Source organism: Neoarius graeffei, chromosome 18, assembly GCF_027579695.1.
Source record: "Neoarius graeffei isolate fNeoGra1 chromosome 18, fNeoGra1.pri, whole genome shotgun sequence".
Classification (NCBI taxonomy): domain Eukaryota; kingdom Metazoa; phylum Chordata; class Actinopteri; order Siluriformes; family Ariidae; genus Neoarius; species Neoarius graeffei.
The window spans coordinates 25698183-25725315 of NC_083586.1; the positions used below are offsets into that span (position 1 = coordinate 25698183).

Below are 27133 nucleotides of genomic sequence, written 5' to 3' on the forward strand. Positions count from 1 at the left end.
AATGATGCAATCGTTTTCTGCCTTTTGGCACCCTTCATCATGCCGTGTTGGGGTCCTGAATTAGAAGGAGCTGTCCCTGATATGCCTGTCAAACTTGTTATGGGTAACCATAGCAACCAAGCTCGAGCTCGCAACCTGTGCAGTCTGCGCAGTTGCAACTATGTATGTACTGCTGTGCACCTCAATAAACCGAATGGTAATTAGTCTTTTGATTTTTCCGTGAGGTTTGCCTTATGCAAAGAAAGACAGCATAGACGTTTTTTCCTCCCTATAAGTGGGGGGGACCGAATGAGGTGAATTTAAATCTGGGTGGGACGAATCCCCCCCGTCCCCCCCTCTATCTGCGCCCGTGCCCTGATGTAGCCTTCAGTATCTGTGGTGCCAAGAGATAGCCTGCACTAGAGGTCTGCGCGGGACAGAATTTTCAGTCCCGCTCCCGCCCGCTCCCGCATTGTGCAGTCCCGCTCCCGCAAAGAATTATGATTTTCAGTCCCGCTCCCACCATATTTTGTCCCGCTCCCGCCCGCAAATCCCGCATGATGCAGACATTCGCGTTATTTCTCACGAAAGTTCTTGTCATTGGCTTGGGGAATTAAACATGCTGAGCTTAGCTGAGCTCTCCACTGACCGAGCCTTCATTCATTGTAAGTTTATTGTTTAGACTCTGACATTCTGCTGACACATTCCAAGTTGAGCGCTGCATGCGCTCATGATTGACAGCTCTCACTTTGATTGACAGCTCTCGCTTTGCGCACTCGCACTCCCACTTCCGAGTCTGTGGCGTTATGATTCCAATCGCGATTTCATTCTCCTCTCATATGAAGTGCTGCGCAACCACAACCAGCTCCTCAGATTATACACTGTCTATTTCTAGCTTTAAATTGAACAATCTGTGCGATACACAGTCCTTTTTAATACTAGTTAACAGGGCCAGTTCTGGAGGGGTAGCAACGGTACTCTCTGTTCCTGAATAAGTGCATTACTGAGTGTCTCTGAGCAAAAGAGAGCCTGAATGTTGCAACCTCCCTATTGGCTGTTTATTGGTTGTTTGTAAAAATGTATCAATTGTTGCCCTTCCCACGGGAATCATCGCGGACTCGAGAGACGAGACCTGACGAGTTAGTTCGTTGGTAGCAGAACAAAATGTCTGGACACAAATCGGGTTTTCAGAAAAGGAAAGAAAATAAACGCAGGGTTGAAAATACAAAAAAGGAGGCAGAAAATGCAAAATGAGTATATACTTCTTGGCTTAGTAGACGAACAGAAGAAATCGAGGACACAGGGATGGTTACTTTTTAAGGCAGCCCGCCGTGGCTGCGCAAGCTGTCAGTTGTGTCATTGAATGGTTACTTTTTAAGGCAGCCCGCCGTGGCTGCAGGCTCATTTATTATAGCCCATTTAGTTAAAATAGTTGATGTAAAATGTTTATAGTTATGTGATGGTTGTCCTGATTTAGACTGGTGTGTGTGTGTGTTATGTCCCTCTTCTACCTCTAGGTGGCTGTAGGTTCTCCCGTATTTTCTTGTGTTTTGTCTGTTGATTGTCTTCCAGGTGTTCCCTGTTGGTGGGACGTCTCCAATTGGTCTACCTGGCATGTTGTGCACTATAAATGGGAGCTGTGACCAGGAGCAAGAGGGGTTGCCTTCACGCCAGCAGCTGATGTCGTTATTTACCCTTATCATATTTAGTTATTGTCTTTATTTTTATTTACTATTTTCTTATATTGTAAACTCCTTAGTTGTAATAAATCCCCTAGACTTGAGTCTGTTGGTCTTTTGGGTCATTTGTGTGTTACGCTGGTTAGCTGGTTCTAACAGTGTGTGTGTGTTTTTTTTTTTTTGGGGGGGGGTTGCGCGATGTTGCACCCGGGTCCAGATTAGGGCAGAACCGGCCCTGCTAGTTAATACTTTTTAATACTTAGGACTAATACTCTTGACTTTTTAACGGTAAATGTACCTCTTTTTAAAGCAGCACTTACTTCTGAAGCACTGTGAGCTTAACTAGAGGAGCTCTGCTCTTCTGCCATGATCGGAGATCTCAAACACGGAAGAACAGAAAGGAATCGGAAACATACGCGAGATTAGACCACATCCGCAAATTTAGGCATCTTAAAATGTTTTTATTAATGCCAAATAAAATATCCAGCACAAATTATATACGATAGACATAAATTAATAATTTATAAATTTTATTTTAAACACGTTTTTAGTTAGCGGGACTGCAGCTTATCACCTCTCCCGCCCGCGCCCGCATTGTGCATTCCCCCTCCCGCCCGCCCCCACAATGAGCTTTCAAAATTTGTCCCGCGCTGCACTGCTTTGCGTCGGGTCCCGCGGGACTCCCGCGGGAGTGCAGGGCTCTAGCCTGCACCTTTTGATCAATGTCAGCATGGTGGGTCATAAAGGATGAGAAGTTTGTTCAGGTACTGTGGCGTGAGATCATTCAGTGCTTTGTAGGTCAATAGTAATATATATTTATTTTTTTTAATTAATGCAAAACCTGATTGGGAGCCAATGCACTGTGGACAAGATAGGGCTGATGTGGTCATATCTTCTAGTTCTAGTAAGGACTCGCTGCTGCTTACTGGAGCTTGTTTATGTACCTACTGAAACATCCAGAGAGTGAAGCATTAATAATGCAATGGAGAGGTAATAAGGCATGAACTAGTTTTTCTGCATCATGTCGTGTCTGTCATGGGACAAACAGGAGAGGAGATCAAATGCGCTCAAACCACAGTTTATTAATAATAGGGGAAAGGGGAGTCAGGAGAATGTGTGTGGGTGAAATCCAGAGGCAGGGATGGCTGGTGGTGACGTCTGAGGTCTCCTACCCAAGTACATACCAGGCCCGACCCTGCTTAGCTTCTGAGACCTGACAGGATCTGGCGTAGTCAGAGAGCTGTGGCTGAAGGCTAGCAGCAGGGCTGAGCCAGCTGGAGAACAGGCAAAGGTACAAGAGGGGCAGGCAAGAGGCAGAGTCAACAGGACAGAAGGCAGATCAGGTTACCGGGACTGGAGAGCAGACAGAGTCAAACGGAACAGCACAATATCAGGAGTCAGAGTAGTAGGAACACAGAGCAGGTGATCAGGCTGAGAGTTGCAGACGATCTGACCCTAAGGCTAAGGAGAACTGCAGCTTAAATACACCCAGGGGGAAGCAGGTGATCGGCAACAGCCAATGACAGTCACTGAAAGTTAATAAGAGGAAGTGAGTGCGGGCGTGGCTGGTAATGCTGAGTGGAGATGTTACCTGAAGAGAGAAGCCCACAGGTAGGACCATGACAGTGACATGTTTTCAGAGGGTCTTCCAAATTATCAAAGTGAATATTAAAGTCTCTAACAACTAAGGCTCTAAGGAAACAACCAGTTTTGAGCACTGCAAAAAATGATTTCTTGTTAGAAGAAAATATCTTTAATATGGGTGAATTTATCAAATATTTCTTATGAGAAGATTATTTGGACTCAAATATAAGATCATTTAGCTAACTTTTCGACACTTTTCCTCATTTCAAACTTGAAATTTTCTTATTCTATTGGCAGATAATTTTGCTAATTTTAAGCATTTAATTCTAGAAAGAAGCAAAATTATCTGCCAATAGAATAAATTTAAAGCTTGCAATGAGTAAAGCATCTACAACCCCAATTCCAAAAAAGTTGGGACAAAGTACAAATTGTAAATAAAAACGGAATGCAATAATTTACAAATCTCAAAAACTGATATTGTATTCACAATAGAACATCGACAACATATCAAATGCCAAAAGTGAGACATTTTGAAATTTCATGCCAAATATTGCCTCATTTGAAATTTCATGACAGCAACACATCTCAAAAAAGTTGGGACAGGGGCAATAAGAGGCTGGAAAAGTTAAAGGTACAAAAAAGGAACAGCTGGAGGACCAAATTGCAACTCATTAGGTCAATTGGCAATAGGTCATTAACATGACTGGGTATAAAAAGAGCATCTTGGAGTGGCAGTGGCTCTCAGAAGTAAAGATGGGAAGAGGATCACCAATCCCCCTAATTCTGCACCGACAAATAGTGGAGCAATATCAGAAAGAAGTTCCACAGTGTAAAATTGCAAAGAGTTTGAACATATCATCATCTACAGTGCATAATATCATCAAAAGATTCAGAGAATCTGGAAGAATCTCTGTGCGTAAGGGTCAAGGCCGGAAAACCATACTGGGTGCCCGTGATCTTCGGGCCCTTAGACAGCACTGCATCACATACAGGCATGCTTCTGTATTGGAAATCTCAAAATGGGCTCAGGAATATTTCCAGAGAACATTATCTGTGAACACAATTCACCATGCCATCCGCCATTGCCAGCTAAAACTCTATAGTTCAAAGAAGAAGCCGTATCTAAACATGATCCAGAAGCGCAGATGTCTTCTCTGGGCCAAGGCTCATTTAAAATGGACTGTGGCAAAGTGGAAAACTGTTCTGTGGTCAGACGAATCAAAATTTGAAATTCTTTATGGAAATCAGGGACGCCGTGTCATTCGGACTAAAGAGGAGAAGGACGACCCAAGTTGTTATCAGCACTCAGTTCAGAAGCCTGCATCTCTGATGGTATGGGGTTGCATTAGTGCATGTGGCATGGGCAGCTTACACATCTGGAAAGACACCATCAATGCTGAAAGGTATATCCAGGTTCTAGAGCAACATATGCTCCCATCCAGACGACGTCTCTTTCAGGGAAGACCTTGCATTTTCTAACATGACAATGCCAAACCACATACTGCATCAATTACAGCATCGTGGCTGCGTAGAAGAAGGGTCCGGGTACTGAACTGGCCAGCCTGCAGTCCAGATCTTTCACCCATAGAAAACATTTGGCGCATTATAAAACGGAAGATACGACAAAAAAGACCTAAGACAGTTGAGCAACTAGAATCCTACATTAGACAAGAATGGGTTAACATTCCTATCCCTAAAATTGAGCAACTTGTCTCCTCAGTCCCCAGACGTTTACAGACTGTTGTAAAGAGAAAAGGGGATGTCTCACAGTGGTAAACATGGCCTTGTCCCAACTTTTTTGAGATGTGTTGTTGTCATGAAATTTAAAATCACCTCATTTTTCTCTTTAAATTATACATTTTCTCAGCTTAAACATTTGATATGTCATCTATGTTCTATTCTGAATAAAATATGGACTTTTGAAAGTTCCACATCATTCCATTCCGTTTTTATTTATAATTTGTACTTTGTCCCAACTTTTTTGGAATCGGGGTTGTAAAAGTAAGCGAAATAAACTTATATTTGAGTTCTAATAATCATCTAATAAGAAATATTAGATAAATTCACCTATATTAAAGACATTTTTGTTAGGGTATTGCTGGGGCTCGAACCTGGTTCATTGGTGTAATAATCCAGCAAACCCCCACTAGGCCACCAGGGGGATGACTCAAATGCAGAGGCGTGAGGCAGAAGTAGAAAAAAGTATCAAAAGGTTTATTTACAATATATACACAAGAAAAATCCAAAAAGTAATAATCCAAAAACACTCAGAAGATATAAGGGAAAAAATAAAAAATCCAAAAGTACAAAAACAAAAGCCAAAAAACCAGAAAAGAAAAGGCAAAAATACCAAAGCTCAGAAGATCCAAAAACACAGTAACTACTAGGTCCAAAAGGAAAGCAAAGTGCAAAACAAAGAACACGGTACAGAGGAAACTGGAGATAAACATAACAGCTCAAAGACTCCGTGACAAGACGACTGAACTCAGGGGGTATAAATACACAAACTAAATTGAACACAGGTGAAAATAATCAGGACTAAACAGGCAATTAACACAAACACAAAACACAGGAACAGTGGCGGCCTCTAGAGGCCAAAACAAACATGACACGAAAAGGAAATAACAGCGGCCTCTAGAGGCCAAAACAGTCCCAGTCCTAACAGGACCCCCCCCCCCCCCCCCCAGGAGCGTCTCCTGACGTTCCCAGGGCAATCCAGATGGGCCGAATGGAAGTCCCGACACAGTTCTTTATCTAGGACATCCCGAGCAGGAACCCAGCAGCGCTCCTCAGGACCATAGCCCTCCCAGTCCACCAGATATTGCGGGAGTCAAGCAGGCGATGCACAGTGAACACAGTCTGACCCTGGAAGATGCGGGGGGGTGGGGGGTTCCTAGGGGCAGGGGCATACGTAGACGTCAGTATGGGCCGCAACAGGGAAACATGGAAAGTGGGGTTGATCCTCAGAGTCTGGGGCAACTGGAGCCGGTAGGAGACAGGGTTCACCCTGTGCACCACCTTGAAGGGGCCAATGTAGCGAGGAGCAAGCTTGCAGTTCTCCACCCGCAGCGGAAGGTCCTTAGTGGACAGCCAAACCCACTGCCCAGGGCGGAAAGCGTGTGCAGGTCTTCTATGGCGGTTGGCCTGAGTCTGGTTGGTTCTGGAGGTCTGTATGAGGGTCTTCCTGACCTTGCTCCAGGTCTTGCGACACCGTCTCACATATTGGTTGACCGAGGGCACCCCCGCGTCCTCCTCCTGGTCCGGGAACAGAGGTGGCTGGAACCCGAATTGGCACTGGAATGGCGACAGCTTGGTGGCCGATGACTGCAGGGTGTTGTGGGCGTACTCTGCCCATGGCAGCCAGGTGCTCCACGATGTCAGGTTATCCATAGCCAGGCCTTGCAGGGTGGTTTCCAGGTCCTGGTTGAGCCTCTCCGTCTGACCATTGGACTGTGGGTGAAACCCAGAGGAGAGGCTGGCAGTGGCTCCGATGACCTTGCAGAACCCGTGCCACACTCGGGAGGAGAACTGGGGCCCTCGGTCTGAGACGATGTCCTGTGGAAGACCAAAGACTCGGAAGACATGATTAAACATAAGTTTTGCTGTTTCAAGAGCAGAGGGGAGTTTGCACAGTGGTATGAAGCGGCAGGCCTTGGAGAATCTGTCAACTATGACCAAAATGACCGTGTTACCTTGTGACTCAGGGAGACCCATGATGAAGTCGACTGCCACATGGGACCAGGGACACCGGGGAATGGTCAGAGGATGCAGGAGACCCTGGGGACGCTGTCGTGGGTTCTTGGTTCTGGTGCAAACCTCACAGGACAGGACAAATGACCTTACTTCCTTCTCCATGTTAGGCCACCAGAAGCATCTTTTCAGGAAGTCCAGGGTCCTCTGAGCTCCCGGGTGGGCGGTGAGAGGGGAAGAGTGACCCCACTGGAGAACCTTGGCCCGGGCTTGATGTGGGGCGTACAAGAGGCCCGGTGGCCCCGTCCCAGGACCGGGGTCCTGGCGTTGGGCTCGTCGGACAGCCTCCTCAATACCCCAGCAGACAGGGGCCACAATCCGGGACACAGGGATAATAGGCCCGACTTCATTCTCTCTGTTAGTGGCAGAGAACAGCCTGGACAGTGAGTCAGGTTTGGTGTTCTTGGAGCCGGGGCGGTACGAGAGGGTGAAGTCAAACTGACTGAAAAACAGGGCCCACCTAGCCTGTCGAGGGTTCAGTCTCTTGGCTTGCTGGAGGTACTCCAGGTTCTTGTGGTCAGTCCACACCAGGAATGGATGTTGTGCTCCCTCCAGCCAGTGCCTCCACTCCTCAAGGGCCAGTTTGACCGCTAGCAGTTCTCAATCCCCCACATCGTACCGGGACTCCGCAGGACTCAGGCGGTGGGAGAAGTAAGCGCAGGGGTGCAGCTTTCCTTCCGAACGTTGAGAAAGCACCGCGCCGACACCACTGTCCGAGGTGTCCACCTCCACGATGAATGGTTGGGAGGTGTCCGGGAGGACCAGAATGGGTGCCGTGCAGAAGCGGTCCTTGAGGTCTTTGAATGCCTTTTCCGCCTGAGGAGACCAGACATAAGATCCACCTGTCCCTTTGGTGAGGTCCGACATGGGTGCTGCTACAGAACTGAAGTTCCTGATGAACTTGCGGTAGAAGTTAGCGAATCCTAAGAACCGCTGAACCTCCTTAACGGACTTGGGAGTAGGCCAGTCCCGGACGACCAGGGTCTTGGCAGGGTCCATTTGGAGTTGGCCTGTCCGTACAATAAATCCCAGAAAGGAGACCTCGGGAACATGAAATTCGCATTTCTGGGCCTTGGCGAACAGATTGTTCTGTAGCAGCCTCTGGAGAACCTGGCGGACATGGTGGCGGTGCTCCTGCATGGTCTTGGAAAAGATAAGGATGTCGTCGAGGTAGACAAAAACGTACAGGTTAATCATGTCCCTTAAGACGCCGTTGATTAGGGCCTGAAAAACAGCTGGTGCGTTGGTGAGTCCGAAGGGCATCACCTGGTATTCGTAGTGCCCAGACGGGGTGTTAAAGGCAGTCTTCCACTCATCTCCCTGTCGGATACGGATGAGGTGGTATGCGTTCCGTAGGTCCAACTTGGTGAAGACGGTGGCGCCTTGGAGCAGGTCGAAAGCAGTGGACATCAGCGGAAGGGGATATCGGTTGCGCACAGTGATCTTGTTCAGGCCCCTGTAGTCAATACGTGGTCGGAGCCCCCCATCCTTCTTGCCGACAAAGAAGAAGCCAGCACCAGCAGGTGAGGTGGAGGGTCGAATGAACCCAGAGACCAGGGCGTCTTTGAGGTATTCCTCCATGGCCTTGCGTTCTGGCTGAGAGAGGGAAAACAGTCTGCCACGAGGAGGGGTAGTCCCAGGGAGCAAGTCGATGGCACAGTCGTAGGCCCGGTGCGGAGGAAGAACAGCGGCCCTGCTCTTGCTGAATACCTCCTTGAGATCCCAGTACTCTGTGGGAACTTGAGATAACTCGGTGAGATCAGGGGGCTTGGCAGGAGACACAGGAGAGCTAGAGAGCAGACAAGAGGCATGGCATGCAGGGCCCCATTCCACAACCTGGCTTGTTACCCAGTCTATGCGAGGGTTGTGGCGAGTAAGCCAAGGAAGGCCTAGAATAACTGGGAACTCAGGTGAAGGAATCAGGTGGAGGGATATTTCTTCCTTGTGACCTTGAGACTGGAGGAAGACTGGAGAAGTAACTTGGGTGACTCTTCCATCACCTAACGCTTGGCCATCGAGGGCAGACACAGACAGTGGGACTTCAAGAGGTGCAGTCGGAATATTGATGCTTTGGGCGAAGTGAATATCCATAAAGTTCCCAGCCGCCCCTGAGTCTAACAAAGCTTGACAAGAGTGGACAGACTCACCCCAGGAGATGGAGACCGGGATGCAGATTCCTTGGCCAGGGAGTCCGGGAGAGAGGGTAGGCCCCGTCACAACCCTCCCTCGGCTGGACGGGGCGGTCCTTTTCCCAAGAGTTCGGGACATGATGCTCGGAAGTGACCAGGCTTGCCACAGTAGATGCAGCACTTGTCCCTCCTTCTGCGCTCCCTCTCAGATGCGGAGAGGCGAGTACGACCCACTTGCATGGGTTCTGGACAGTCACTGAAGGAGGTAGACGGTCTCCAGGTAGAGGTAGGGAGGCTGGGGGGACTCAAGGCTTGGTGGCGTTCTCTCATCCTGTTGTCCAGACGAATAGCATGTGAGATGAGGGTTTCGAGGTCACTTGGGCATCCAATAGAGGCCAGACCGTCCTTGATGGGGTCAGACAGACCATGGTGGAAGGCTGACACCAGGGCAGTCTCGTTCCATCCACTTACTGCTGCGAGCGTCCGGAACGAGATGGCGTAATCTGCGACGCTTCCTCCTTGCCAGATGGACATGAGCTTTCGGGCTGCGTCGGTACTGATGTCCGCCTGATCGAAGACCCGAAGCATCTCTTCAGAAAACAGCTGGAAATCAAGGCACTCAGGTCCCTGTCTTTGCCAGATAGCAGTAGCCCAGGCTCGCGCCTTACCAGCTAATAAGGTGATCACAAAGGCAATCTTGCGGCGATCCATAGTGTAGGTGGTAGGCTGAAGCTCAAAGGTGAGTTGACACTGGGTAAGGAACTCTCGGCACTCACTGTGCTTGCCGTCATACCTCTGTGGTGCAAGAAGGCTGGGTTCGTGAGGTGAAGAAGGCAGCATGGCAGGAGGCACTGTAGCAGGAGCTGGATCAGGATATGCAGGCAGAGATGTCAGCTGTGCCAGGGTTTTCCCAATTTGCTGAAGCAGTTCCTCGTGGCGAGCAAGGGCCTCACGTTGGCTGGTGAGTGTACGTCCATGAGCGTCCATGGTCGCTCCGAAGCATGTCAAAGCTGCCATAATTCCCTGAAGGTTGGCCAGGTAGACAGTTGAAGCAGCCTCTGCTGAGTCGGTCATGACAGAGTCTTTCTGTTAGGGTATTGCTGGGATTCGAACCTGGTTCGTTGGTGTGATAATCCAGCAAACCCCCGCTAGGCCACCAGGGGGATGACTCAAATGCAGAGGCGTGAGGCAGAAGTAGAAAAAAGTATCAAAAGGTTTATTTACAATATATACACAAGAAAAATCCAAAAAGTAATAATCCAAAAACGCTCAGAAGATATAAGGGATAAAATAAAAAATCCAAAAGTACAAAAACAAAAGCCAAAAAACCAGAAAAGAAAAGGCAAAAATACCAAAGCTCAGAAGATCCAAAAACACAGTAACTACTAGGTCCAAAAGAAAAGCAAAGTGCAAAACAAAGAACACGGTACAGAGGAAACTGGAGATAAACATAACAGCTCAAAGACTCCGTGACAAGACGACTGAACTCAGGGGGTATAAATACACAAACTAAATTGAACACAGGTGAAAATAATCATGACTAAACAGGCAATTAACACAAACACAAAACACAGGAACAGTGGCGGCCTCTAGAGGCCAAAACAAACATGACACGAAAAGGAAATAACAGCGGCCTCTAGAGGCCAAAACAGTCCCAGTCCTAACAATTTTCTCTTAACAAGAATTTTTTTGCAGTGAGGTGATGTCCACAAATTGAGAAAGAAATTCAGAATATGGCCCCAGGGGTCTACAAACAATAATTAATGGAATCGACTGGAAAACTTATTTTTTGTGGCTACATATTTTTTGTGGTTCGTTTAAAGAAATTCAAACACATTAAATTTATGACCAGGCTTTTGTGTGACACTGAGATTATCCTTATAAATAACTGCGATGCCTCCTTCTCTGCCAGTTAGCCACTCAGACACAGTCTCAGTGTTTAAGTCTAGGCTGAAAACATTTTAGTCAAGCCTTTTGTTAACAGATTTTTATTAGGTAAAGGATCTGGAGGGTCCTCAGGCATAGAGTGTTTTGGTAAACTGGGATGTATGGATGCTGCCCCCCCACACACACACACGTTCAGTCAGGTTTGTTGACCATGGAGTGGTTGGCTTCTTTATGTCCCAGGACTCAGAAGCGTTACCTTCTGGCTCTCCCTTTTAGTTATGCTGTCATAGTTAGTCTTGCTGGATTCCCTGCTTGCACTCAGTACAAAATGTATACTATTCTTAACCATTAGGTGACAGAGGGCATACCTAACAACCTGTGTTTTCTCTCTCTCTTCCCCCTCCCTCTTTCTGTCTCTCCCTCTCAAGTTACATGTCAATCCTGAGACACCAGCGATGCTGACCTCTTCTGCTCTTCGAACCTGCCTGATCCATCCTGATGCCCTACGTCTGGCTGGAGTATCATCACATTGCTCTTGTGGAGGATGGCCCCATATGGACAGTAGAAAGTTGCACTAGGAAGATGGCTCTGGACACTTACAGCTTTGCTATGATGGCTGAGGACTACAATTGCCATAATAACTTGAGGACTGCAGTTGTCATGAACAGTTTAGCACTAAGTCTCCATCAATGAACAGTTGATAACTTCAACAAAATAGACTTCATGCTAAAACTATAATGAATTTCCTGGTTACACAGTTGTACTTTGTGATGATATAGGACACAGTTATAGAAGCAAGTTATTTATAATCATGCTATCTGTTATCACCCAAATGAGGATGGGTTCCCTTTTGAGTCTGGTTCCTCTCGAGGTTTCTTCCTCATGTTGTCTGAGGGAGTTTTTCCTTGCCACCATCACCACACGCTTGCTCATCAGGGATGAATAAATTTATTCGGGATAAAATTAGCTCATATGTTTAAAGTCTATAATTTTCTGTAAAGCTGTTTTGCAATGTCTGTTGTTAAAAGCGCTATACAAATAAACATGATGTAACTTAGACAAAGCTGGAGTATATAATTGTGTCCAGGAGGAATAGCTTCATTTAATGTGACATACTCATTTGGAGCCCTGTGATGACCTGGTGACTTGTCCAGGGTGTATCCCACCTTCGCCTGTTGTCAGCTGGGATAGGCTCCAGCTTGCCTGCGACCATGTAGAACAGGATAAAGCGGAGATAATGAGATGAGATGAGATGAGATACTCATTTGGTTTAATCCATGTTTCTGTTAAACACAGTACATTAAACTCCTGATCATTTATAAGTTCATCAGCAATTAACACTTTAGATATCTTCTTCTTCTTTCGACTGCTCCCATTAAGGGTCACCACAGTGGATCATCATGATCTGCATAATTTGATCTGGCATAGGGTTTTACATTCCTGACACAACTCTCCCCAATCTATCCAAGCTTAGGACCAGCACTAAAAATGCACTGGCTTGTGCAACCTCAGAGACTTGGTGTTTTAGCACTTTAGATACAAGCTATCTAATCTTTAATTATCCTACCTTTAGATCAAAAGATGCTGGCAGTGGCTATACAGTCAGTATAATCTAATTTTATGTTACTAGAACAAACTCTCTGAGTATTTCTACTTTTTTGGACAGCACAGGGAACAAACACTCTCAATATAGTGGAACCTGAGTGACAAGTCTGTGTAGCTAGCAGACAGTTGGTTTAACCTGTTTGTCTGCTCTTTGGACTTTGCTCTAGATTGTCACAAATTAACTAGTCCTGTTCTGAAACTATGCTGCAAGAAAGGAGAGTAGCACGTTCCTGAGTGGGCTGGATACCATCCCGCCCTAGCAGGCCAGCCTTGCCCTCAAAACTACTCCAATTATCTATAAAGCCCACATTGTTTTCCAAGCACCACCTGGACAACCAGCAGTTCAACAACCATAACCTACTGTAAACTACATCAACACGCTGCATTGGGATGGGGCTAGAGCATATTACTGCATAGGACATCACCTTTGATAATTTAAACACCTCTACTGTAATGGCACTCTGTTTCATTACCAAATGTACCACTTGTGAGCTGCAGACACAGTAATTCTTCACGCGCATGACATGAGAGGTAGTTTCAGTTTTAGGAGTCTTTAGTTGAAATTCCAAAATGTTACAATTGTCACCTGGCACACGAGTCATACGGTAAGAAAACTTTATGCTCCCGAGCCTTGCGCAGCTCTCTCTAAACTGACTGAATCTGCGCATGCTCTGTTACAGCATCAATCTAAGGGAGCGTCATGAATACGTTCTATATCCACATTATAATTTTCTAAATAGCCTATTATAAATTACACTATGTCATTACTATGCATCAAACAAAATATAAATTGCACTATAAATTATACGTATTTTCTGCATATATTACCATTATTGGTTTATGGCTCTTACATATCCAGCCCCTAATTGGGTAAACTGTAAGATTAAACAATTACCAATTTAACTCAAAAACTAAGAGCCATCAAATTTAAAACATCAACAGACTACAAATGGTTATCTTTAACTAAAATCACTCCTCTGTTTTATCAGATTGTCCACTGTCTGTCTTTATACGGCTTCTTGGAATAGGCATAACTTATGCACAGATCTCTCCAGGGTGCTGCTTTTCGTCTGCAACTTCACCCGACGTACAGTTCCACTGGAGTCAGGTAAGGTCTGTACTATTCTTCCCATGATCCATGTGTTTTGTGGGGATGAACTGTCGACTACTAGGACCATATCTCCAGGTTCAAAGTTCCTTTTCTGTCTCGTCCACTTCTGGCGTTCCTGGAGTAAGGGGAGATATTCACAAGTCCAACTGTGCCAGAATAGATCCGGAAGATATTGAACTTGCCTCCAACGCTTTCTTGCATATAGGTCATCCTTGTTGAAGGTCCCTGGTGGCATGCTGGGCTGTGTCTTCATCAACAACAGATGGTTGGGAGTCAGAGGCTCTATGTCGCGGGGATCATCTGACACACTTGTTATGGGTCGACCATTTATTATGCTTTCAACCTCACAGAGAAGGGTTTGAAGACTGTCGTCTGTGAGGGTCTGTTCCTTTAGCAGAGCGCCGAGAATCCTACGCACTGTACGGATTTGCCGCTCCCAAATTCCTCCCTGATGTGAGGCAGCAGGGCTATTGAAAATCCATTTGATGCCCCTCATTTGCATTGTCTTTTCTATCTCAGACTGGTTCAGGTTTTCCAAGGCCTCTCTCAATTCCTTCTCGGCACCAACAAAATTGGTGCCATTGTCAGAACGTAATATGGACACCTGTCCTCTTCTACTTATAAAACGACGGAGGACATTGATACAGGCACTTGTGTCAAGACTATCAGCCACCTCTATATGCACTGCCCTGATGGTGAGGCAGGTGAAGATCACACCGTACCTTTTAACAGTGCCCCGGCCCCGTTTCACTTCAAATGGGCCGAAATAGTCAATTCCAACATTGGTGAACGGTGGCTTGTCTGGCAAGAGACGGTCTTCTGGCAGAGGCGCCATTTTCTGTTCACCAACTTGTCCTTGAAGTCTTCTGCAGACCGTGCATTTAGATAGGAGCTTCCTGATGGCAGATGTTGCTTGAGGGATCCAAAACCTTTGTCTCAACTGCGATAGCATATAGTTGCGCCCACAGTGACCGATCTTTTCATGGATGTCATTCAGTATGAGCATTGCAACTCTGGAGTGTTTGGAGAGTATCACAGGATGTTTTGTGTCCACCGGCATGGCAGACCTGTCCAGCCATCCTCCCACTCTCAGTATGCCATCTTGCAACAGGGGATCGAGCCTGTACAGCTGGCTGCTTTTCTTGACAGGCTTATTACCGCAGAGGGCTCTAATTTCATCAGGAAAGCACTGACTTTGGCTGTACCGGATGATTTCCTTCTCTGCCATCATTAGCTGCTCAAAGGTAAGAGATTTCTTTTCAATGGTACTTCTGTACCTTTCTATGCTCTTTTGCACGAATATCCTTTGTTTCTCTGGATCCTTTTCTGTTTGACTGATCTCAGCTTGAAACTCTTTCCTTTTGTTTTTCAGGTGGACCAACAGCTCTTTAACTCTCATAATCCAAGCAGTCGCTCTTTTCAGTCGGTTCCAACTGTCATAGTATTGAAGTAGTTTGTTCATGCTGTCAAGCTTTTCCTCAGTAGTGATGGTGTTTACTGTGACATGTTTTACCTCTGGATCATTTTGCAGGTTCTGATTCATGTTTTCTGGTCTCTGTGGCCATTCACTTTCTGGTTGTAAAAGGAATTGTGGGCCGTCTATCCAGTCTTTATCTTCCATCAAACTTTTAGCTTTCATGCCCCTGGTAGCTTTGTCAGCCAGGTTCTGTGACGTCCTAACATACCTCCACTGCGATGGTTTAGTGGCCTCTCTTATGAGTGAAATCCTGTTTGCCACAAAGGTCTTGAAACGGGCAGTCTCACTGTCTATGTATTTTAGGACCATCATGCTGTCAGTCCAGAAGATTGACTGCTGGAGAGGAATTTGCATTTCCTCTTGCAGCATCTTGTCCACCTTCACTGCAACTGCTGCTGCAGTCAGCTCCAGCCTCGGAACAGTGATCTGTTTCAGTGGGGACACTCTAGACTTCACCATCACAAGGGAGCTGTGGATCCTGCCTTGGTCATTCTCCAGGACGAGGTAAGATGCTGTGCCATATGCAACTTCACTCGCATCAGCAAAATGGTGCAACCGGGCCACCACCGTGGTTCCAAAGTCCTTTGGTTTGACACATCTACTGATGCTGAAGCCTGAGAGGAGAGTGAGATCTTCCAGCCACTTATACCATCGTTCTGTCCGTGAGTCACCAATTTCTTCGTCCCATCCTAGCTTTTCTTTACACAAGTCCCTCATCAGAAGCTTAGCAGGGAGTATCAGTGGTGCCAGGAAGCCAAGAGGGTCGTAGGTTGAATTTACAACAGAAAGAATACCTCTTCTCGTCTTGGGCTTATCTTGTAGCTTGATACAGTAATTAAATGTATCATCTTCTGTGCACCATTGTACACCAAGAGCTCACTCTGTGGGCAGGGCTTCTTGTATGAGATCAAGGTCTTTCAGTTCAGTGGCTCGGAGTTCTGCAGGAATGGATGACAAGACTCTCCTGCTGTTGCTGACCCACTTAGTGAGGGTAAACCCTCCTTCAGCACACAGGTCTCCAAGACTCTTCACCAGAACAACTGCTGCGTCCTCCGTAGCCACAGATTTGAGACAGTCATCTACATAGAAATTACGTAGGATTGTTTCCACGGCTTCTGGGGCTGCGGTGTCTCTCCTATCCTCCGCTGTTCAGCGTAGCGCATAGGAAGCTACACTGGGGGATGAAGTTGCACCGAAAAGATGCACCACCATCTTGTACTCCTTTAAAGGTGCGCTGAGGTCACCAGCCGGCCACCACAGAAATCGCAACAGGTCAGCATCTGTCCCAGGAACTCTCACCTGATAAAACATGGACTCAATGTCCACCATCATCGCTATTGGTTCTTCTCGGAACCTCATTAAGGCACCAATGAGCGTGTTGGTGAGGTCAGGTCCTTGCATCAACTGACCATTGAGCGACACATTCTGAAAGGTGGCATTGCAATCAAATACAACGCGTATTTTCTTTTTCTTCGGGTGGTATACCCCATGGTGTGGGACATACCAAACCCTGTTGTTGTCATGAGCAAGCTGATCTTGAGGAACTTCCATGGCGTAGCCTTTTTCCAGGATACTCTTCATAAAGCCTTTGTAGTCCTCAAGGAAGTCTTTGTTCTTCATCAGCTTTCTCCTTAGACCAGCAGCTCGATGTTCGGCCACACAGCGGTTGTTGGGCATTTTTGCATCTCTGTCTCTCAGTGGTAGCCTGACACAGTAATGTCCATCTACAAACTTGGTTGTCATTTGCACTGACCGTATGAACAATTTGTCCTCCTGAGACATTTCTTCTTTATCGTCATACAGACGCTCTGGAAAATCAGTGTTATACTGCTGTATCAGTAACTGTTCCACCTCCTCAACTGAGATTCGGTTGACGCTGTAATGAGCTGTGTTGCATCTGAAAAGAGTGTTGTCATCCTTAACGGGTCCACACACCATCCAGCCGAGAATGGTCTTTACCGCATAGGGCCCTTCCTCCTGGCTATTTATTACATGCCAGGGCTCCATGGCTTTAGAATTGTTTGCTCCAATGAGAAGGCCTACATTAGCATTGATATGCGGTAGATTCACTTCTCTCAGGTAGGACCACTTCTGCAGATGGTGCTGACTGGGGATATTTTCTCTCTGAACGGGGATGTTACTGTGTCTGTAAACTTTGGGTAGCCTCAGGTACTCTTCTCCCTCAAGGCTACACACCTCTAGGTCTGAGAGCAGATAACTATTAATCCGTTTTTGTTCCCCTGCTTCGTTCTGTCTCATTGTGCTCAACGAGATCTGAGTCAGCTTTCCCTTCTCATTCAGCTTCTTTCTGAGATCCTCTGTAATGAATGTGGCTGTACTACCGGGATCTGTGAAAGCATATGTCTTTATGGACCTTCCACTGCTGCGGGACTTGACCTTCACAGGAACTACGGGTAATAAGCAGTCTGTTTCTCCGGCCTCAGTGTAGCCACATATCTCTTGCATGGCAGGACTTGAGGCTGAAGAGATCTCTTCATTCTGAGTGTTGCCCTGGCTCGACACAGCGGTGGTGTTCTTGGCCTCCTCATTCTGATGAAGAATGTCTGGGTGTCTCTGTGAGCACTGTTTGCATACTAGTTTCTTTTTGCAGGTCTGGCTCATATGACCTTGTCTTAAACACCCGAAACACAGTCCCTTTGACTTCAACACATCAAGGCGTTCCTTGTTTGGAACCTCTTTGATCTTGTTGCAAGATTCCAATGTATGATTCCCTTGGCAGAAGAGGCATGGTGCTTCAAAAGCAGTACCTGTTTTGGGTGAGTTCGCTTGTTTTGGTATGGCAGCTGCATTCTTCTTTTCCACTGACACATTAGTTGCGAAACTCCTTCCTTTTGCTCCACCCTTACCCACTTTTCCATTTTCCTTACTTTTTCCTGCTGGTGGTGGGTTTTTGCCTTGGAGGTCTCCAAAAAGTGGATTCGTGGCTACCTTAGACTGTCGATCAATAAAGATGGTGAGGTCAGAAAATCTTGCTCTGCGTCCTCTCTTTTCTTTGATGTTACAAGCTTCATTGCGCCAACTTTCTCTCATCTTATAAGGTAGTTTGGACATCACTATCCTCATATTTGTAGGATTATCCATTTCCTCATCTTGCATCATGTTACAACAACCAGTGTGTCAGGGGGAAACAGATGAGGACCCAAGAGCACAAGTTAAATGTTGAGTTTTACTGATAACAGGGGAAAGGGAGTTGGGAGGATGTGCGTGTGTGAAGTTCAGTGGCAGGAGGACTGAGAGGCAGGGATGGCTGGTGGGAGCATGGTGGTGATGTCTGCAGTCTCCCATCCAAGTACTGACCAGGCTTGACCCTGCTTAGCTTCAGAGATCAGACAGGATCAGGTGTTGTCAGAGTAGGGAGGCTGTAAGCCGATGGCACTAGGTGTTCAGGCAGTCTCCCAGCGAGCAGTCCCTCAGCAGACAGACAGGACAGCACAACAGGCAGGAGTAGGGAACAGGCTGGAACACAGAGTCACAGATCAGGTAGCAAGATAAGGGACAGAAATGCAGGGTCAGGTTACCAGGACTGAAGAGTTGACGGAGTCGACGCCTAGAAGACGATCTGACACTGAAGCTTGGGAGGACAGCAGCTGAAGAGAGGAAACCCACAGGTAGGACCATGACACAGTGAGAAATAAAGCATAGGCTTTGAGTGCCTTTCCGTCTTCAGCCTTAATTTGCGGCCACTTTAAAGCTTTATCAATATAAGCGCTTGCAATCACCAACTCATCTTCATAATTTTGCTGTAACAACCGTTTCACTTCTTTAAACCCTCGGTGAGCTGGCATATGCTCGCAACTTCTTACAAGCTCTTGTGGTTCTCCTGCAGTGTACTGTTGCAAGTAGTACAACTTGTCTTGTTCACTGTCTGTTTTCTGTTCGATGGCTTGTTCGAATGCTCTTACGAACGATCTATAGGTAAGTGGATCACCTTTGAACACGGCAACCTCTTTATCAGGAAGCTGAGCATACTGTTGTTGCTTAACAAGCATCTCGGTGATCGCATTCTGGTTCTTCATTACTTGCAGAAGGCCACGCATGCCGTCATCCTGTAGCCTGACAGTGTTTCCTGTAGCAAACTGACGTCCTACATTTTGCAACGGCTTAGAGATCTTGCTTCTGACAGCAGGCTTACTCTTAGCGATATGGCTTGTTTCCTCTTCCTTCACTCTTGCGCTACCTGCTAGCTGAGAACGGACATAGCTGTTCATGCCATCACCTGTTTTCTCATACTGTTTCAGTATTCTGACTTGCGCTCTTTTTTGTGCAATAGCTGCATCTATTTCTAGTTTTTCTTTTGCAGCTCTAATACGTGCTTCCTCCATATCCAACTCTTGTTTCTTTTGCAAAACTGCAGCACGTTCCATTAAGCCAGAGAGCTTGGCTTCCTCTAGAGCACATACGGAAGAATGAGTAGACGTGACAGCTGAATGTCCAGTACATGAACTTTTCCTGCTTACAGGCTGATTGGTATTAATGCCCACTTGTGATACGCTATCATCAGGGCCTATGTCTTCCTCTGCTAAATTTTCTTGGTTTGCTTGGTGCAAGCTTAAAGTCTCATGTTCCATCCATTTTTCAGTTTCTTCAATAAACTGTTTGATTACAAGCATTTTAGGCACAAACCAATTGTTATTGTCTGCCTCCCTCTCATCTTGAGGCAAAAGATCTCCTATTTGCCTATTGATGTCTATAAAATCCTGGACAATGGGGTTAAACTCTTCCTGCATTATTTCTTGCACTGTTGGTAAATTACCAGCCAATGTGATAAGACTGCCAACTTCCCTCCTTAGAGTTGTGAGTCGAGCTAACAGTCCTCTCCTAGTGCCAAGTAACCTGTGCAGTTTTTCCTCAATTGCCTTCTCAGTTAACTTGACTGTTCGTTTTGAACCCATTTCCTCAGTGCTAGCTGTTGTAACATTGCCGTCGTCATCCATTTTTTTTACTGTTAATAAAGCCGTGTGCAAATTGTGTGCACTTGAACAAAAAGTATTCCACTAACACTTTCCTTCATCCAACAGATGCCTCACAATTTCCAAAAGACACGGAGCTTTCAATAATTTTCTGGCTTAGGCTTCAGTTAATCAGTTAGCTAAAATGTGCAAGTCACTGAGTAGCTAAATAGCGTTAGCTTCTTGGCTCAAATTAACATGGCATGTGGTTTCTTTTCTTCTAGAAACAGTAATCTTTCATCTTCTGAGTGACTGTCTATCTTCATATCTTAATTCAGAAGGCTTACCTCCTCGTTTGTGTTGAGAAAACTCACTTTAAAATGTTGTTCCAGTCAAATACACCATTCCAAAGTGGTCAGCTGATGGCTTGCCTCGAATTCACGTTAGCATCCAAACGTCGGAGTTTTCAGTCACTCGGTCCATGCGTGAGCAGTTTTCTTACTAAATGTGGCACTCTGTTTCATTACCAAATGTACCACTTGTGAGCTGCAGACACAGTAATTCTTCACGTGCATGACATGAGAGGTAGTTTCAGTTTTAGGAGTCTTTAGTTGAAATTCCAAAATGTTACAATTGTCACCTGGCACACGAGTCACACGGTAAGAAAACTTTATGCTCCCGAGCCTTGCGCAGCTCTCTCTAAACTGACTGAATCTGCGCATGCTCTGTTACAGCATCAATCTAAGGGAGCGTCATGAATACGTTCTATATCCACATTATAATTTTCTAAATAGCCTATTATAAATTACACTATGTCATTACTATGCATCAAACAAAATATAAATTGCACTATAAATTATACGTATTTTCTGCATATATTACCATTATTGGTTTATGGCTCTTACATCTACAAAGTTACTCTAAGTAACCTTAGACTGATGAAGGCATATATCATTAGCTCCTATATGAATAACTATTTTTGAAAACCTATGCTTGCCCAAGACCCTAAGATTACCTGCTACATCCAGCACCCTGGCTCCCGGGATACACCTAACTAAAGCTGCTGGTGCCCCTTAAAGGCCAAGCTAATTTCACATGCTGTAAGATAGAGTCTCCTATAACCAGAGCTCTTTCAGGTTTCTCAGCAGGTGCTTCATTAAGTAGAGCAAACCTGTTGGACACGTGAAGCAGACAGGAATGGTGCACCCATGGGCCAGCCTCAGTGTTAGTTCTGGCTCTGCGATTATGCCGCCGAGTCATGAGCATTTCACCCTGCTGTGAGGGCTCTAATGCTGGAATTGGGGGATTGCTAACTCCACCTAGGGCATCCAGACTTAAAAATCAGCCTGTTGGGGTTTCATACCATGCTAAAATGTCATGACAACAAAGAACCAAGGCATTTTTTTACTAAAAAGAGAAAAAAATTGGCGAAATTTACAAAAGCATCTCAGGGAATAATATAAAGTAAATGAAAAGTGTATGTGGGTGCTCCGGTTTCCCCCAAAGTCCAAAGACATGCAGGTTAGGTTAACTGGTGACTCTAAATTGACCGTAGGTGTGAATGTGAGTGTGAATGGTTGTCTGTGTCTATGTGTCAGCCCTGTGATGACCTGGCGACTTGTCCGGGGTGTACCCCGCCTTTCGCCCGTAGTCAGCTGGTTTAGGCTCCAGTTTGCCTGCGACCCTGTAAAACAGGATAAAGAGGCTAGAGATAATGAGATGAGATGAGAAAAGTGTATGTCCCTGTGGCAGCGGGGGCGTGGTCATGCGCCGGTCTGTGACAGGAGGGCGGAGTCAGGGAAGGTAAGTGGCAGAATCACTACACCTGACGGCAATTAATCTGTGTTTGTGTGTCTTCCCAGTGACCGCGCCCTACTTAAGGAGGGAGAGCGAGAGCAGAGGGGCAGCTCCGGACTAGACGCTGGCTGTGTGTGTGTCTAAGCAATACCGATTGGTTCACTGAAAAGTGTGGCAATAAAGCCTTTTTGCAAACCTGATCTCTGTCCTGCCGTACTCTGTGCTCCACCCACCCCTAGTGAACTGTTACAGTCCCCTTTAACAGTCTCAATCAATTTTATTATAAGCAATAATTGCCACAGTCCTGGAACATATGAGACATACTGGTTTTGAAAAGTCCATAGGAAGAATGAACATGTAAAACTCTATCCATTCTTGATGAAAAGCTGTTTTCACTGCCTACTTTTCTCTTTTTAAAGCATGCCATATGAAATTCTCTATTTCTGCTACTGTTGTCTCTTGTCTCTCCCCTGTATGTGTGTGTATTTCAGTCACCAACTTGAGTCCTCGACTTGAGGACTGCAGAGATTTAATTGTCCAAAGAAACACATAGCATAATATTCTCATGGACAGAGTTGCCAGAATAGTTTATAGGACAAAACGCTTACTGAAAATTAAGTAATTAATTAATGCCAAATGATTAAGATTAGAGCTACCCTCAACACTAGGCATTGCCTGAATGCCCGATTTGCCCGACCAAGACATTCGGGCAGAAATATTTTAGGGAGTTAGGCCCGTTCGGGCACATCTATGGTCGGCTTCTTTAAACACAAAAATGATTTTTGAGCAAGTATGGTACATTACAAAAGAATAAGACATATTAATCAGCATCCTCCCCTCCCCTGTGATCACCATTTTGTTTTTTTCTTCCCGATTTGTAACGCTGATTCTGATTGGTTTCTTTCAGGTGCACGTGCGCATTTGTGTGTGTGTGTGTTCTTAAAGTGGTCCATACAGTGTTTACCATCCCCCTATCAAGTAGCATCTGTGACCGGGGGTTCTCAGCAGTCAAAAGAATCAAAAGTGACTGGAGATCGCGCACACACACACACACAGAGTGCATGCGCGTACACAGAGAGAGAGAGAGAGAGAGAAAGAGAGAGCGAGAGATACGTTTGTGGGTAATTCTATGGATCTGTGATACCTGCTGAAAGAAAAGAGCAGGGAGGATTGGGAATTGAGCGGCAGTTGTTTGTTTACACCTGATACCAAAACTTGTAGCGTCCTAGCAACCATCACAAAGACGCAGACAAAAAACCCAGAAACTCCTATTTACTGTACCCGGGCAAAAATGATAAAGGATTTATCTTGTAGTGTTCTGATCCCCAGATCTTTAACCCAGCCACATATAAAAAGTTGTACTCCCCCATGCTCTTCCAGGTTTTCATCTGTGTGTCGGTGTAGAACAATGTCTGCAGCACCAGGTAGTTTGACATATCGGGGAACTCAACGGATGGATAATTTTCCAACTCATAATGAATGAATAACTTTATTTAAACACGATAAATTGATCAGCAGAGCTGGTGGGGTCATGCATGTATAGATACAAATGATTACAAATACAAAAGACTAAAAATATACACAATGTTTTGAAAAAAAACCTTAAACTCTGTTGATTATGTTAATTATCTTCACTTTAAGTTAATTAATTGTATGCATAACTATTATCTTTGTATTTAGTGATGGCTACAATATGATCAAATTTTATTCTACTAATGTCAGATTTAGCTGGTAAATTTTTCTTTCATAGGAAAAATCCTAATATTGCGTGTGTAAGAATCTATCCCATTGAGTGGTTTCTATATCCACTTCTTTTGTGTGTAATTCTTGGTTTTAATAACCTGAATTTAATAACTTGTTTGCTGAACACAAACATGGCAATAAGTTCTTGTGCTAATGGATCAGACTCCACTTTTGGATCATTAATCCCTTTTGACTGAGAATACCCTGCATGCATGGTTTGGCTTCTGGCACATCCATACAGTTTTAAATACAAAACCTACAATCTAAAAAATTGCTTTTATTGCATTTATTTAAATTCCCATCTGTAGCAGGGAGTGATGTGGCATCACATTAATACACTTTACAATAGATTATTAGATTATAACAGAATAGATGAGCCAAAATAATTGGGGATCTTTTTTAATGGGCCCCGACTCGGTACAAGTAGGTGGGCCTCAAAGGTTGAGAACCCACGAGCGACAGGGCCCCAGATCTTGATGCATATAATACTGAGAGGGCAGTCCACCTATGGTGGACGGCAGGACAGCATGAACGGTGCCCACAATTTGCAGAGGCTGCACAGGAAGCTGATGTACAGTGCTCAGTGTAAATGAGTATACCCCTTTGAAAAGTAACATTTTAAACAATATCTCAACGAACACAAACAATTTCCAAAATGTTGAAAAGACAAAGTTTAATATAATATCTGTTTAACTTATAACGTGAAAGTAAGGTTAATAATATAACTTAGATTACACATTTTTCAGTTTTACTCAAATTAGGGTGGTGCAAAAATGAGTACACCCCACAACAAAAACTACTACATCTACCGTAGTACTTTGTATGGCCTCCATGATTTTTAATGACAGCACCAAGTCTTCTAGGCATGGAATGAACAAGTTGGCGACATTTTGCAACATCAATATTTTTCCATTCTTCAACAATGACCTCTTTTAGTGACTGGATGCTGGATGGAGAGTGATGCTCAACTTGTCTCTTCAGAATTCCCCATAGGTGTTCGATTGGGTTCAGATCAGGAGACATACTTGGCCACTGAATCACTTTCACCCTGTTCTTCTTTAGAAATCCAACAGTGGCCTTAGATGTGTGTTTAGGATCATTGTCATGTTGGAAAAGTGCATGACGACCAAGGGCATGGAGTGATGGTAGCATCTTCTCTTTCAGTATATAGCAATACATCTGTGAATTCATGACGCCATCAATGAAATGTAGCTCCGTGACACCAGCAGCACTCATGCAGCCCCATGAGTAAATCATAAGGTTAATATAAATCATAAGGTTAATAATATAAACTCATTACACAGAAGGACACTGCCACCACCATGTTTCACTGTAGGCACCATGCATTTTTCTTTGTATTCCTCACCTTTGCGACGCCATACAGTTTTGAAGCCATCAGTTCCAAAAACATTTATCTTGGTCTCATCACTCCAGAGTATAGAGTCTCAGTAGTCTTCATCTTTGTCAGCATGGGCCCTGGCAAACTCTAGGCGGGCTTTTTTGTGCCTGGGCTTTAGGAGAGGCTGCTTTCGTGGACGGCATCCGTGCGTGCCATTCCTCTGCAGTGTACGCTGTATTGTGTCACGGGAAATAGTCACCCCAGTTTGGCTTTCTACTTCTTTAGATAACTGCAGTGAACTTGCATGCTGATTTTCTTCAACCCTTCTCATCAGAAAACGCTCCGGTCGAGGTGTTAACTTCCATGGACGACCTGGACGTCTCTGTGAGATGGTTGCAGTTCCATCTTTCTTAAATTTTTGTACCACTTTTGCTACAGTATTCTGACTGATAAGTAAAACTTTGCTGATCTTCTTGTAGCCTTCACCTTTGTGGTGTAAAGAAATTATTTTCTTTGGAGAATTCTGAAGAGACAAGTTGAGCATCCCTCTCCATCCATCATCCAGTCACTAAAAGAGGTCGTTGTTGAAGAATGGAAAAAGATTGATGTTGTAAAATGTCGCCAACTTGTTCATTCCATGCCTAGAAGACTTGGTGCTGTCATTAAAAATCATGGAGGCCATACAAAGTACTAGATGTAGTAGTTTTTGTTGTGGGGTGTACTAATTTTTGCACCACCCTAATTTGAGTAAAACTGAAAAATGTGTAATCCAAGTTTATATTATTAACCTTACTTTCACGTTATAAGTTACAGATGTTATATTAAACTTTGTCTTTTCAACATTTTGGAAATTGTTTGTGTTCACTGAGATATTGTTTAAAATGTTACTTTTCAAAGGGGGTGCACTCATTTACGCTCAGCACTGTAGATGAGGAGAACAGGTTGTTTAATTTCCTCCTAAATGCAATGGCAAACTGAATAAGACAGTACTACAGTACAGACTCCTGTTTTATAATGTTTTTAGTTTTATAATTCATCTTTGCAATATTGCTAGTCATTATTATAGGCAAAACAAAATGTGTTTTGTGTCCTAAACTCAAGACATATTATGTACTAGTACCATATGGAAGCCTTACATATATGATATTGATTTATGTTTCATGTTTTCAGGGCTTGTCTTGTTCTTCTGTTACAGAAATAAATGTTTTTAAAAATATTTTTTAACTGTACTTTTGTCTAAATAACGCAATTATACCTCTAGAAAACATACCTGTGTTGCCTTGAACCGTGTACTTGAAAACTTGCCGAAACACCGCAAAATTTTAGGGCAAAAGAAAATTCAAGGAGAGCAAAAATATTTTGAGGCCATTTAAGGTGTCAAATGTTAATGCTGAGGCCTGGGGTGAAATTGGCAATCACAGATTTTCACAGACAGAATTTTCGATAGATAGTCTGTATGAAGATTTCTATGTATTCTTACATGCATGGGTACCAAGTGCTGGTTTCTGTTGGAACAGAGGAAACAGTATTCAGTGCCAGACAGGGAAACTTCTTCCACAGCATGGTTCCTTTTATAACGTCCTGCATGATGTATGAAAAAAAGAATACATATAAGGGGGGTTCACAACATCTTTTGACAGAACAATATTTATGTTTAAGGAAGTAATATTTTCTAACTAAAAAGACTAACATAAAGTACTATGAAGTCAAAATGGAGTTTATTTAATGCAGAAAATGTATTTCATATATGTAGAGTTGAGGCCAAATCATTACATACATCCTGGCATTTAAACTAAATTTTTCACAATTGCACACATTTCATTTTCCATACATTCCCTATGTTAAGTCAATTATGGTATCTATTTTAATTCCATATGAGGTAATTTCAAAATACTAGCTGAGAAACATTTACTTCAGCTTTTTTTTTGTGATACAGATTTTCACTCAGTCAAAATTTACATACGTATGCATTGATCGTATTTGTTGGCATTGACTTTTAATTGTATAAGTACAGAAGTACAAGTAACATTCTACAGTAGCAATTGTATAATGTTATGTATATATACACAATACCTTCCACAATTATTGGCATCCCTTGTAAAGATTAGTAAAAAGGGTTTTTAAAAATCCACCTTTTGGTGAA

At 44.5% G+C, this 27133-nt stretch overlaps 1 protein-coding gene across 1 annotated transcript in view; it reads right to left on the reverse strand.

Moving 5' to 3' along the window:
* The window catches only part of cfap221 (cilia and flagella associated protein 221), a 165795-nt gene that overhangs the window by 25572 nt on the left and 113090 nt on the right, over positions 1–27133 (reverse strand). The window contains exon 19 of the mRNA XM_060898269.1: positions 26471–26571. Within this exon, the coding sequence (XP_060754252.1) occupies positions 26471–26571 (101 nt within the window). The remainder of the gene's footprint in view (positions 1–26470; positions 26572–27133) is intronic.